The 14,339-nt window shown below is 55.7% G+C and overlaps 1 protein-coding gene across 4 annotated transcripts in view; it reads left to right on the forward strand.

The window, feature by feature from the left end:
- The window catches only part of TTC7A (tetratricopeptide repeat domain 7A), a 127,298-nt gene that overhangs the window by 46,349 nt on the left and 66,610 nt on the right, over window positions 1–14,339 (forward strand). For all 4 annotated transcript variants that reach the window (XM_058278502.2, XM_058278503.2, XM_058278504.2 and 1 more), the window contains exons 6-8: window positions 6,454–6,532; window positions 7,280–7,437; window positions 8,089–8,152. In XM_058278502.2, the coding sequence (XP_058134485.1) occupies window positions 6,454–6,532; window positions 7,280–7,437; window positions 8,089–8,152 (301 nt within the window). The remainder of the gene's footprint in view (window positions 1–6,453; window positions 6,533–7,279; window positions 7,438–8,088; window positions 8,153–14,339) is intronic.

Raw genomic sequence — 14,339 nt, forward strand, 5'->3', positions numbered from 1 at the left:
GTGAAAAAGTGTAGAGAAGAGCCTGGCAGTTCACTTCACAGACGGCCTGTGTGCCCACCGAGTGCCTGGCAGTGCCCGTGACACGCTGCGTGGGAGCTGTGGTCCCCGAAGGTGGGGCTTCCATCCCGGGGAGGAGGGGCTCAACAGGGAACCCCGTGCAGAGTCGAGTTCAGGCAATGCTCACTGCTGGGGAGGAAAAGAAGGTGGGCAGTAGGGGGGCTGCCTGGGGTAGGGCCGCCCTGCAGGCCCTGAGGAGCCGGAGCGGCCAGGGCCCAAGGGGCTGCTCAGGTGTTGGGGGCTTTGGGGCTGAGGGGCAGGGAGGAGTGGTAGCACTGGCTTCCGGGCCTGTATCTGAGAGGCGGGCTCATTCCCACAGGGGGCTGGGGTGGAGCAGCCTCCAGGGGTCGGGCCTCTGCTGAGAATGGAGTATCTGCCTCTGGGTCCTGCGGCCACAGCTGTGCCACTCCGCCAGGGGTCCAGCCTGGCCCTCCGATTGTGGATTTGACATCGTTGAAAGGATGCCGCGTTCTCCATCATGCAAAGTGGGTGATTTTCGCTTGACCCCCAGCTTCCCTGCTTCATGCCGAGCTTCGGGGAAGCCTGGCCTCCCTCCTGCTGAGTCTGCGCTCTGTGCCAGTGACTCATTCAGTGTGTCTGAGGGACAGTCCTTCTTTCCAGGGGCCTGGCCCTATTGATCTAGCAGCTCATTTCTCCAGATGACTCCTGCCCTTGCTCCGTGGCGGACGAGCAGGCTCCAAATGGAGTTTTATCAGAAAACACCGGCCTGGAAGGACACTCAGAAACTGGGGGGGCCCCCTCACCCAAGGCAGGTCCTGGGAAGCCAGGGACTCACTTCCCCTCGCTGCCACCAGAGGGCAGCCGTGGACTCCAGTGGAATCTCCCTGGGCAGTTCTGTGGACCCCAGCTGCCAGGAAGGGCACGCCTTTGTGACATGCTCTTGGGGGAGGGGATGGTGGTAGCAGCTGGGACCGATGGTCCTGGCTGCAGGGGAGGCTCCGGGAAGGGGCTTGGTTCTTTGTGCAGCAGAGGGGGCTGGGATAATGCAATGCCAGGGCTGCTGATTGTCCCTGTCCATGGCTCTTTCCTCACTAGGACTGAGTCCCTGGGTGTCTCCCAAGAACAAGAACATAGGCCGACTCCACCCCTTCACCCAGAGAATGGGCACAGGGCCATTTCTCTTTGGGTTGGTTTTTTCCCCTTCCTTCTGCAGAGCCCATTCTTGGCTCAGGGCTCTGAGCAGGCCTGAGCTATATAGTGTTTGAACCAGGTGGGCTGTTGTGTGCATATTTTAAAAAATATTTTAAAAATTACTAATGTAACATGTACTCACTTTACCAAAACCAAACAATAGAGAAGGGAGTGTTATGTGTTTTCCAAGGGAGTTCCCTGGGCTGGCAGGTTGTCAGTCCCTTTCTGTTATGTGTGCTTATTGCACCTTGCCAGCTACGCCCAGCTGGCGGAGGCAACCCAGGCTTCAGAGGTTATGGGGAGAAGGGAGGCCAAGTGAGGAGACGCCTTAGAAAACCCAGCGTGCTGTGTGATCTGACCCCGTGAGGGGTGTGTCTTGTTCTCAGCAGCCACTTGGTACCTGCCTGGTCGGGGGGGCAGGGGAGCAGGAGACAGATTGTTCAGAGACTGCAGTTCCCCAACTCTCAAGCCTCTGAGGGTTGTCTTCCTTGCTTTGGGGCACAGAGAGACTGCTGGGGAGAACACACGGGCAGAGCCTCCCTCCAGGTGCAGCCTTTCTTTACTGGTAGCACCTATTTCCTCACCCCCTTCCCTAAAAGGCAAGATTCCTCTGCCTGATCCCATTCAACACTGTGCAGGGAAATGTTAGCCTTTTCTGGCGCTGGGGACGGAGAGGAGAGTTTGTGTCTCCCAAATGATTTGGGTCTGTGACAGGAGTGACCCACTTGACTACAATCTGAGCTTCACCTGACCTTGTCCCCTAATTCGGCCCTCCAGCTGTTGGGATCTGCCGACAGCCTCTGCTCTTCTGGGTCATTGACTGGAAATCTCATATACAGATAAGAGTGCCAGCCCTGAAATGGGGACATCTGGTCAGGGTCACACATGCTGGTATCTGTTTCGGTTTTATTCAGTGATGAATTCCATGCAGTTTCTCATTATTCTCTGTTTCAATTCATATCACACCAAAAATATTTGTTGAGCACCTGCTGTAGGCAAAACACTTTGATAGACTCTGAATAAATCTGGAACATGGTTGATTTAATAGACCATGAGCCCCTTCAATGCAGATCTGTGAATGAGACATTCATTCACTCATTTGGTCTCTTCGTTCATTCCACCAAGATTTGCTGAATGCCCGTTGTGAGCAGGGTGGATGATGGCACTTGGTATGCAGCAGATACTTTGTAGGACTTAATAAATTGAGTCCCCAAAGCTCTGGAATTCAAAATTGCCAGAAGAGGAATGTGTGACAGTACCAGGTCAAAAGCTCTCTGGAGTCTTTTTGGTTAAAAGGGAGTCAAATCTGAGCTCCCTGGTCCCTGCCATAAGCCTGCCCTTACCCTTGGGTAAGTGATAGAAAGAGGGGCATTTCTGAGGCTTCAATTCTGTTGGAAAATGGGGATTAATGCACATACTCAGCAGTGATTTATTTTGCCTTCTGCGCCACGCACCATGCTGTACCTGGGACAGTGAAACCTGCTGCACTGACCTCACACAGACTGCGAAACCCCCGACAGCTCTGCCCTGCTGCCTGCTCCCGATGAGGGGACAGAGCGCCTCCCACTTCCTCCTGCCAGTGCACCTGCAGACCTCCCCGAGACGAACGCTTTTTCTTGACCCATCACTGCACCTCTCCTTTATTTCTGTTCCTAGCCAAATGGGTTCAACCTCAGTTGGAATAAATGGCTTCCTGCTTCTCCCCACGCAGCCTGTCTCGGGGCCAGGGTTTGTTTGAGGCCCTGTTTGGATATTGTTGAAAGTGGGCAGCTTTGCTCAGAAAGGTCAGCATGAGGGACGGAGAACAAAGAGATCTTTCAAGCTGGCCTCTCTGGGCAGCCAAAAATGGCCCAGCAAAGCCGCAGCTCTACCAGGCACAGGCAACTTGAGACACGCCATGGGATTGCTTGACATCTCGAGGAGGGAAAGCCTTGCAAAGCCCTGCCTGGTTTCTCATTTCCCAGAGTGGCAAGTGGAGGTAGACGGGTATTCCAGACATCTCAGAAGGTGTCAGTGACAGGGACAGTCCCAAACCTCTCCCCATCCTGCCCTGCCCCCTGGAGCCTGTGTTGGTTTTTCCCTTTAAGCACACTGAATAAAAATTGGGATTTACCCAAAAGATGCCTGAGGGTGATTACTTGTTAAAGGATCCCTGGGAGTTATTTAAATACCAGAATCCCTTGTAGATTTGAAAATAGTCAAAATACACAGCTGTTGGGACATGGTGTCCTTGCAGTGCAGGGCCAGCTCCTTGCTGTGTGTGTGTTGGGAGCCTGCCTTTCTCACAGCCCCCAGGTGCTGCCGGGGCAGGGCCCGGGAACGCTTTTTGAGTGTGGAGGATGTAGACTGAAGGGTGACCTCGAGGGGCCCTGAGCAGGTGGGGCAGAGGGCGAGAGCCCGCTGGCCGCAGTGGGGAGGAAGGACCACAGCCGCTTCTTGGCTCCGGCCTTGCAGGAGCCGCCCGGGCCAGGCCTGACAGGGAGGAGGCTGGCAGGGAGCCTGTGGAGTGGAAAATCACCCGCAGTCCCCGGGAGCCGAGGCCGCCTGGGCCTGGGGCAGCCCCGGCTCAGCTTGCGCCGTGGCTTAGCTGTCAGGGCAGAGCTCCCCAGCAGGCCGGCTTCCCAGAGTCGGCCGTTTCGTCGCTCTCTTCTGGAGAGCTCATGCAGTCCAGTGTCCTTTCTGTTTCTCTCCTGGTGGGGACTGTACAGGGCTCTTCTCTAATCTGACCAGACTGGCCTGGACCTGTGCGCAGCTTGGGCTTCTTTCTGAGGTGAAGGCCTCAGTGGGACAACAGGGTCTCCACCTCAGATGCTTCCTTCAGGCTTGTGGGGGGGCTCGGGCTGGGTTCGTGTGGCCCTGAAGTGCTGGGGTATGCTCGGGGCTTCCGGTATGTTCCTCTGCCTGAGAACACTATGAGGTAGTGAGGAAGCATCTCCTCTTACAGACGGGAAGGTGGGACTCCGAGGCTTCCTCGCTTTCTCAAGGTTACACTTCCGGATGTGGCTGCGAAGCTGGGGTTTCTGTTTCAGATTGTCTCCCTTTGACCAGGAGAACTAGAAGACGCGAGAGATTGTCTAAACCAGGGGTTCCCCAAGTTATACCTCAGAGTCCCCTAGAGGCTTGTTAAAACTAATTGCTGGGCCCTACCCCTGGGTTTCTGATTTTGGAGGTCTGTTGCTAAGCCTCAGAATTTGCATTTCGAGTAAATGCCCCAGGCTGCTGAGGCTGCAGGCCCAGGGACCACACTTTAAGAACCACTCATTTATGCCATTGTTTCTCAGAATAGAGGATGAGGACCTTTTGCAGTTTTAAGGGATTTTAACTGATGCACAGACTAACCTTTTAAAACTACATGTCTATTATGTATTGGCCAAAGAATAACTATGACACCAAATCCATGATTTCCAGTATTTTTTACTAGGGTGAGATAGCTACTGAAGTAAAAAGAAGGTATAAAGAAAAGTGTTAAATGAATAATAGAACTGGTGGGATGCAGAGAGCGGCAAAATCGTGCAAGTGGCATGCAGACGACCATTAGCCCTGCTGACGAGGGCGCCGCGGCTGGCAGAGGTGGGCCACGGCGGGGCAGCAGCAGCGCCGGGACCTAAGCCTGCCTCTGCGGGCTGCGCTTGCCTGTCCTGCCTGCCCCTCCAGGTTCTTCACAAGCAGTGGCCAGGCCAGGAAAGGTCCTTGTGACTCTCCCTCACCCCTGGGTCCTCGTGTCTGTGCTCGGCCCCAAACCAGGGTCTGAGTTTGTAATGCCGGTGGGCTGTGCATTTGGGGCTTTTTGTCTGCCACCAGAGGTTCCTGGAAGGCAGGAACTTGATCTATAAATGGGACCTTTCACGGCCCCCAGGTCCCAGGCACACCCAGCAGCATATTCATTCTGTGCACTAAGTTGGAGAGGAGACTCGTGCCACTTGCCTTGCTGCCAGCCTTGACTTTGCACTCTCTGTGGTCTTTCCTTTTCTAAATTTGCTGCCTGGCAGTCCCTACTGTCCCTTGTGTGGTGAGAACCTGGGAACCCCTGAGCACACAAGAAAGGCAATTCCTTTCCCTCTCCAGACATGTCCTGAGCATGTGCCGTGTGCCAGGAGCTGAGGCTACATTTCAGGAACCAACTGGATACAGGACCTGCTCTCAGGAGGGACTCACGGGGGCTGGGGTGGGAGTCAGACCTGTGTATAGGAAATAGGCAGGCATGTGGCACTCGCATGGAAGAGGCATTGACGGGGTGCAAGAGGATGCAGGGAGGAGGGGTGGAGGGACCTGGGAAGGGCTTCATGGAGGTTGGAACTGGTTTTTGAAGGGTGAATGGGGAAAAGGCTGTTCCAGGCGATGGGACCTGTGGGTTTTTCGGGAAGGGCTTGAGTGGTGGGTGATGAGTTTGAAACACGCAAGGGGCAGGCCCGACAGGTGGGCAGCCATGCAGAGGGCCAGCCCAGATTCTGTAAGCTCCAGGCAGGTAGGCTGAAGGGGCCTAAGCTGGGAGCAGCACGGTGGCTTCTGCCTGGCTGGTAGTGTACTCTATCGATGGAAGGAGCCCTGTTCGTCAAAGCACAGGCCACAAGCTGTTAGTGGGTTGTGAGAATCTCCTTAGTGGGCTGCAGCCTGCATTTTAATAAAAAGGGATGGGAGGAGGTAAAACAGAAAACAGCAGAGTGAATTGCACACAGGAGAGAGTGGTATCATTTCAAGAAACTTGCGTAGGTTTTTTGTAAGGAAAGAGTGTGTATGTATGGGGTCTCTATGTAAAATGTAATTCTTACTGTGGGTCATCTTTTCAAAAACTTGAAAAATGCTCCAGGACATAGAGGGCCGAGTGGAGGGGCTGCGACTGGCTGGTGTGGCCCGAGGGGCTGCCGGCTGGCCAGTCTAGGGCACTGGTGGAAGGGATCGAAGGCTGAGGACGGATCCCGGAGTTGACGGGATGTGGCTGGTGAAGGAGAACCGGAGGTTGGCTCAAATACAAGGGTTCTTGGGCCAAGCTAATGTCTTGTTTGAGACACTCAGTCTTGAGGTGCTGGTGGTCAGCTGGAAGCCGGTGTCCCCCGTCATTTGGGCGTTGATGCCCTGGTCCTCTGGGTCCTGGTGTAACAACTCTGACCTTTGTTCCATTTATCGGTTGTTATCGACTAACCCTCCAGCCTCCACCAGGCAGGCCCCCTGCCCCTGTGGCTTGCCAAGGCTGTCATTGTGGGCAGCAGGCTGACAAGGACTCTGCCTCTGCTGCCCTCCCACTAGGAACATCGTGAAAGGCATGCGAGAGCTCCGGGAGGTGCTCCGGACTGTGGAGACCAAAGCTACGCAGAACTTCAAAGTGGTAACGGGGAGGCCCCGGGCTGCTGCTGGCTGGGGCGGGTTTATTCACGAGAGACCACAGGAGCCCTGGCAGGGCCCCTGCCCGCTCCCGCTCCCCTCCGTGCTCGCGGCAGGCATGGCTAATCAAGCTCGGCCCTCTTGCCCCCTCAGCCTGGGAAGCACCCTCAGCATCCTTGTCACAGCACGGCAGGGAGCCCCTGGCTTGAGATCAGGGCAAAATGGTGTCCTTGCCAGGTGGCCTGCTAGTTCTTAGGGATTTCCGATTTTAGTGAGAAGCATTGGCTCTGCTCTCCTGCCCCAACTCGGTGCCCCCTTAGGCCCTCAAGTCACCTCACTTCAAAATCAGAGCCACAGCTGCTGCTAGCCCTAGACTTTTTGGTGAGAGATCAGGACACGCATCTGGCAGAGGAGCTGCCTGCACGTGCGGCTTGACGCTCTTTTCCCCACCACTTCGAGGGCTTGCTAAGTGCACAGGGCTGTGCTGGGCTCCCGGGGTCAGGGGGAGGAGGAAATGCACCTCTTGTCTAGAAACAGAGAGAAAAGATTAGAGGAGGACCTGTTAAAGGCCCACACCAGGGATGGGGTAGCCGCAGTGGAGGGGCCCTTGGGAGGGGAGTGGGGGCCTCCCAGAGGGGCAGCTCGTTGCGCGGTGGGCCGATTTGTCTGGGTGGTGGGAGGAGGGTATTCCAAGCCAGGATGGGGAGAGAGCTGAGCGGTGCCTGGGTCCGAGCCCCTCTCTCTCTGCCAGATGGCGGCCAAGCACCTGGCAGGAGTTCTGCTCCACTCCCTGAGTGAGGAGTGCTACTGGAGCCCCCTGTCCCAGCCTCTGCCCGAGTTCATGAGCAAGGAGGAGAATTCCTTTGTCACGCAGGCCCTGCGGAAACCTCACCTCTACGAAGGAGACAAGTAAGCCCGGCCTCTGGCCTCCGGGGTGGACCCCGCTATCTCCCAGGCACAGCCAGGTCTCCACGGGTGGCCCCTCTTTCTGCCCCAAGCTCTCTTGCCACCTCCACCCAGCTCACTTCCTGGCAGGCTCTTTAGTGTCCACTGAAGGCAAATGGAATAGAGAAGGGAGGCCTCTGGGCAGGGGATGGGGGAGAGGGGAGGCTCCCATAAGCACCCAAAAGCCAAACATTGTTTGGGGGTTATCTGCCTCCCTAATAGTCTTGCTTACTACCAAATTTGCTTCTCTCTTATTTACACCTGTAATCCAAGGTGGAATCTGTGACCAACCCACCAGAGCTTTCTTGCTTTTCCCACCCCTTGCCCCAGCCACTGAGGCTGCACTGGGTGCTGGAAAGGGCTTTTCTTCCCCTGGGGGCATCTGCAGCACGTCTGGCCCAGCACCCTCCCACCCCCTACCCACCCCGGCAGCAGCCTTGCAGGGCTATGACTCTGGGGCCTGTTGGAGCCGCAGCTGGTGTCTGGTGCCTGTGTATTATGCAGGACAGGGTCACCTTACCAGGGCTGGTGCTGACTCGTGCAGATGGGCCGGCCTGGGAACCAGTGCTGCTGCTTTACTGTGTTTGAGCCAGACCTGCCATTTGTGTCTTTCAGCCTCTACTGCCCGAAGGATAACATAGAGGAAGCCCTCCTGCTCCTCCTCATCAGTGAGTCCATGGTGAGCTCAAGGGGCCCCTTGAGGGCCGCTGACCCTCTGACCCCGTGGGGTTAGGCTGTGGGGCTCCAGCACAGCCGCCCAGGTCCTGGCAGAACGCTGCCTCCCAGGCTGTTCCTGAAAGGGGAGCTTCTTGGGTCTGCCCCCCACACGTGGACGCACCTCACTCGTTGGTTTGGGCCTGGCTGCATGTATCAGTCAAGGTTCTCCAGGGAACCAACGGTATATATGGGTTTAGTGCAAGGAATTGGCTCCGGTGACCATGGGGCTGGCGCTTCTGGTCTCCAGAGGGCGGGCCACTATCTGGAACTCTGTAAAGGTGATGCTGAAGTCTGCAGTCCAGACTCCCCAGGGGAAGCTGGCCGGCTGGCTGGACCTGCTGGCAAGAGCCAGTGCTGAAGTTGAATCTGAATTCCTCTTCTGACCTCTGAAGTTCTCCGTTCTGGCTTTTAAGACTTCCACCTGCCTGGAGGAGGAAACTTTGCCCATGACTGAGCAGTGCCCTCTGTGGGTTGTCGATGACCTCACCTGGTTATAGGTGCAGATCTCATATCACAGTGCCCTCATAGTGACAGACAGACTGGTGCTTGACCAAACAACGGGACACCACTGTTTAATAGCAACAGTTTCAGATGGTTCAATCTAATACTAATATATTCCCATCTTACAGATGGGAAAAGTAAGGTCCAGGTCGGGTCTGTATCTTGGCCAAGGTCACATACTAATAACCCTTGCAGTCATGAATGGACTCCCCGTTCTTCTCCCTGAACAGCCTCCAAAGCACAGGACATGGATTCCCAGCTTCTGGGTTTCAATCCTGATTCTACCACTTTCTATCTGCTCTCCTCCTCAGTTTTCTCATGTTAAAGGGGCAGGGGGGTAATTTTGAGGAGCAAGTGAGACAAGCCTTGGGAACAGGTTTGTAAATAGGAAAGTGCCTGTTGGTGTCAGCAGGGATGGAGAGTCTGCTCTGTCTCCCCAAGCCATTTCCCTGGGACCCAGAATTCAGAAGCCTTTCCATCGGGGTTCCCCCCCCCCCAAAACCTCCAGCTGCCCTGTATTTCAAAGCGAGAGAATGGCCTTTTACTACAAAGTGGCCCACACTAGAGCCAGGTGAGTTTTCCTGAAAATGCTTGCCCTCCAAGCAGCTCTTCCTCCCTTTTGCAAGTGGGTGTGGATGGCTGGCATGCCCACAAGGGTCTGGAGGTCCAGGCCAGCTGGCCAGGAGGGTGTCCAGGAAGTACCCTGCTGGGACACAAGGCAGAGGAACTGCTCAAGTGCTCTTTGCGCTGTGTCTGGGAGGAGGCACCTCTCTTGTGTCTGGCTTGGTCGTGCCCTCTTGCTTGCACGCAGCCTGTATGATGTTGGAAAACTTTAGGAGTTGGTGGAGAGCACTGGCAATGGACTTGGCTTTGGTGTCTCTTTACAGAGAGCCGTAACCACCTGCGATCTGGATCTGGCCTCCAGGGCTAGGAGCGGTTTCTGAGTGACCAGACTGCCTCTGGCTTCTCTCCTGCCCTTGTTTCATATCCTCCTTTCCTCCAGGTTCCACTCCTGGTTAGTGAGGAAACTAGGGTGTAGATTCCAGCTCTGCCAGCCTCCCTGGCCCTTCAGCTTGGGCCCTGCAGGTCAGCCTGGCCTCCTAGTACCTGTGCAGTTTTCCTCATCTCCCTTTGTATATCTGGGGATGAGCCGAGGAAGAAATCTCCCAGAACAGCAGCTGGCTGCCTTGCCTGCTACTTGGCTTCTCCTGATACCTGCAGAATTCATTATGCTGCAGTAAAAGCTCTTCCAGTACAGCCATTCACGAGACTTCATCATCTCCTCACCTAGGGAATTACCAGAGCAGCTGCACAGGAAAGAGCATTTGCAGGTTTCCTGAGTTCTTCGGCTCATGTTTCGTGGTTTGGGGCCCAGAGGAATAGTTGCTTGGTGTCTGAGTATGGGGCTGGTCCCTTGAATATTTTGTTACAAGCTGAGTGTGTGTGATCAGAATGAATGGGGAAGCCCTTGTCTTTCAGGAGGCAAATAGAAACCTTACAAACACCTTCACAGCAGTGCAAGAGATATGTGGTATAACTGGTTGAAGGTTTGTGCTTGGGACCCAGTTTTGAGTCTTCAAAGCTATAAGGACATTTAAAATTCCATCCCTTACCCACCCATCCACCCATCCAGACTTGTTAGAGCTCCTACAATGGGCTGGGCCTTTACTAAGCACTGGAGGAACAGTGATGACAAGTTCATTCAAAGCCTTTGTCCCAGAGGTACCCCACCTAGCGCAGTGTGTGCCCAGGGCAGCAGAGGGACTGCTGGTCCCCATATCAGAAGGAAGTCCCCCAATCTTCTGGATGCCAGTTACAAATTCTAGTGCTCGAAAGAACTATCAAACCGGTCTGACTTTCTCACACAGTCGAGGAACCAGCAGGTACAAGAGCCTTTGTCATTTTTAAATTACTGAGCTGTGGCATAAAAATACCTGCTAAAGCAAACTGAATCTTTGGGTCCCTGTTGCGTTCAGCTGGGGAAGACGTTACTGCTGGTGTCAGGCCCTTGGAAAGAAAGCGCCTGAGGCTGGTGTTTAATGAGGGTGCGGTGGGCTAGACTCTGAGGCCTGGGACCCTGCAGGTGAACAGATTAACCTTGTTTCAGACCCAACACCAGGCACCCGGCAGTTTGAACCTTGAGTTTGCCATTCACAACTTTTGTGGCCCTGGGCAAGTTTCTTACCTCCCTGAGCCTCAGTTGCCTCACCTGTAAAACGGGGCTAAAAGGCCTCTTGAGGGGGTTTAAGCAAATTATGGAAGAAAGTTCACATGAAGGAGCCCAGCACCTTGAGCATGTGCTGTCTGTTCATTTGTCCTGATAAGGACTTGGTTTTGACTTAGTTGTTTTAGAAAATACTTCGGTGCAGATGTGGTTGGGAGAAAAATTGGCTTGAGATTAGCATTCACTTTAACAAGTAAAAAAAGAAAGTGCTTCCTGGGCTTGAATCCATTGAGGATTCTGCAGATGAGCAAAGTTTGTTCCAGCTTTGGCACCTGGTTCATTCTCACACAAGCCCTGCTCTGGTGAAGGCTGCAGCTGGTGGAGGATAATGATGGTGCCAACTCAGATCAGCCCCGAGTACTTTGCTCTGCAGTGGTGGGAGAGCCATGCTCCCTAGCTGGCGGGAAGGGCTGTGGTTTCTGCCCAGGAGACTGACGTGGCAGGAGGGCAAGGGCTGGCGTGGGCCTGGCCCGGGTGGCTAGATAGGTGGGGCCTGCCACAGAGTCTGTTATTTCTTGGCTCTGTGGCCTGGCAGCTTGAGAGCTGGTGGTAATTCTGTTCGCTGGTGGGGCTAGCAGCACGAGCTGAGCATCCTCGGGGGAGGGGGTGGGTGCTGGGCACAGATGCTGCCAGGAGACTCCTCTCTGGGGCTGGTTACAGTGGGGTGTCAGCAGCAGGCCCAGAGGCCCCTCTGCCAGTGCAGAGGCTGGCTCTGAACCCCGGGCAGAGCAGGGCTGGGGACACGTTTTCTGAGGAGCAATCCGTGATTGGTAAAACCCAGACTTGTGTTTCAGTTTGGTTCTTTCATAAGCACAAGCAGAGCCTTCTCAGAGCCTCTGATGGGGATGACGAGTCTATTGGACGCGTCCTCGGAGGCAGCTGGGGGCTGGAAAGGAAGCCAAGGAGTGAAGTCTCAGAATGGCTTCACTCTAATCTGGGTTTCAAACCCCTAGCTGTGTCTTTGGATAGCTTAGCAGCTTGCCTGGGCCTCTTTCGGTCTTCTCATCACTAAACAGGAAAGATAGTCCACGACAAGGTTGTGGCCAGAGTTATACAAGATGCCACTTACAAAGTGCTCTGAAGGCTGGCTGGTTCCCTTTCCTTCTCTTGGTCTGGAGCCCTGATCACATCCAGGATTAGAGGGGACAAATAGAACTGGGCAGAAGCAAAAGTGCTGCCTGAGGCCCTGGGGCCAGCACAGGGTCAGAACTAGACTTGTGCCTTGCTGAGTTGGAAGAAGAGCTGGCAGAGGAGGCCCGGGGTCAGTCTGGGCCCTGGGAAGCTGTCCTGAACTGGCAGGCAGAGGCTCAGCCTCCACTCCTGGGACCTTGTATTAGTTTACCTTCTGGGACTCAGCCTCCTCACCTGCAAAAAGAGGTCAGTGGTTTCATCCCTGCCCCGTCCGTGCGCTTATTGCTTGGCTGGATGAGACAGATGGTGGACATGAAAGCTCAGCGCCTGAAGGACACACGAAGGGGAGGAGGGATGGCTGTTTGAACAAGGGTTGTCCTTGCCTTAGGTGCCAGGCAGACCAGCCCACCTGGGGAAGTAGAGATTGTCTCGTGGGCCTTTTCACGGGCCCATGTTGGCTTCATGGTCCTAAGACCGTAAGTGGGTGATGCCAGCAGTGACCGCTGTTGGATGATGGTGTTGGGGGTGGGGGGGGGAGTGTGGTTTCTTGGACTGCTCTTCTGACCTGCTGGAAGGCCTCAGGGGAGTCTTCTTGCTCTAGGAGACGCTGCCCCGAGGGACCACAGGGGGAGGAGCAGGGACAGCTGGTAAGCCCTGGAATTAAACGCAGGCCTGGGATTAGTTCATCCCTGGGGTGGGAGCCTAGGGGTGGGCACGGGGTTATGGCAGTGGGTGCACTAGGCAGAGAGAAACCCGGGGAGAATATTCTGCCATTATTCCAAGAAGAGGAAGGAGGACAATGGCATATGGGTCACAAGCGCCCTTACGCCTGTTAACTGCATTTCACCTGGAGGATTTCCTAGGAGGTGGGATTCTGCTGCCATTTAAATGGTGTAGGGGAGACACTGTGGCTGTGGCGAGAGGGGTTAGTTCAAGGTCCGGCTGCGCTCCCGGAGCACGTGTGTCCCGTGCAGCGAGCAGGAGGGCGAGGCGGGGTGGGTACAGGGCTCGACCCTCCTCAGTGCTGAGGCCCTGTCCTCTGGGGTCTGCTGTGACCCCAGAGCTGCACAGAATTTCCTACCCTTCTGTACATCTTCTGCCAGCCCCCATGACTTCCTTCTTTCCAGGGTTTCCTCCAACCCCACCCTGTTGCCACTGGTTACAGACACAGTGGCTGCCCAGCAACCACCACCGAACATTTCACAGCAGCCCTGCCCCCAGGCCGTGGTGCCCACTGGGCAGCCTTCCTCTGAGGAGCTGTGCTTCCCTGTTGGACAGGCGGGAGTCCACAGAAGCCCTCAGGACCCCTGAGGAGACGCCCTCCCTGCCGGCCGCCTGGTCACCAGGCTGAGATGTGCTGTGCTCGTCTCTCTCCTGTTCCTGCTCTTCCGACCTAGTTTGTGTCTGGTTATGACAGTCCCCACCCTCTCCCACCCACCAAACACACAGTAAGAGGCATCTTCTCTCAACAGTCAAGGTCTGCGGTGGGCAGGACTACAATCCCGCTCCATGCCCAGGAGCTCTCCCTCAAATACCACCCACATCATGCTCAGGGGCTCTCAAATGCCAACCACACCATGCCCAGGGGCTCTCCCTCAAATGCCACCCGCTCTCCCTCAGATGCCATGGGTTGCATGCAGTTGTGGTGTGGTGTGGTGCAGTGCTGGGGGCTGGACTCCAGAGGCCAGCCGGACGCGATCCCTGCCTGCGAGAGCTGGCACAGGGCCGGGTGTGCCCAGGTGGAGGTGTGTGCCTGGGTGCAGAGACGGTAGAGAGAGACCTTGAGCTGGCCTGGGGGGGCAGGTCAGGCTGACGGCTGGGGGAAGGGATGCCCGAGTTGAGTTTGAGGAACGAGCAGGTGTCCTGCTCTGGTTGCCAGAGGGAACCACTGCAGGACCACAGATGGGGCAGGGCTGGGAGCAGGTCAAGAGGGGGCGCTGGACGAGGCCTCAAGGTGAAGGACCTCGGAGGGCAGCCACGAGAGGAGTTTAGACTTTGTCCTGAGGGCAGTCTTGTGGGTGGGGGGATTGGGAATTGGGGGTCTGGTGGGGGGTATTCTTTGAGGACAGGCCAATCGGAGCTGAGGTCTGTGGGGACGGCTCTTCCCCCGCAGATGGCCTGGCTCTGCCCCACCCCACCGTGACACCACCACCACTGAAGTTCTGGGTCAGATTTCACTCCTGTCTGTGGCTCTTGTGCTGACGCTTCTTGCATTTTTCCGTAGCCCCCCTCCCCCTCCCCCTGGGTCTCCCTGAGAGCAGGGACTGTGACCCCGACCCTCTCATTCCCTACC

Source organism: Dasypus novemcinctus, chromosome 17 (genome assembly GCF_030445035.2).
Source record: "Dasypus novemcinctus isolate mDasNov1 chromosome 17, mDasNov1.1.hap2, whole genome shotgun sequence".
Taxonomy (NCBI): domain Eukaryota; kingdom Metazoa; phylum Chordata; class Mammalia; order Cingulata; family Dasypodidae; genus Dasypus; species Dasypus novemcinctus.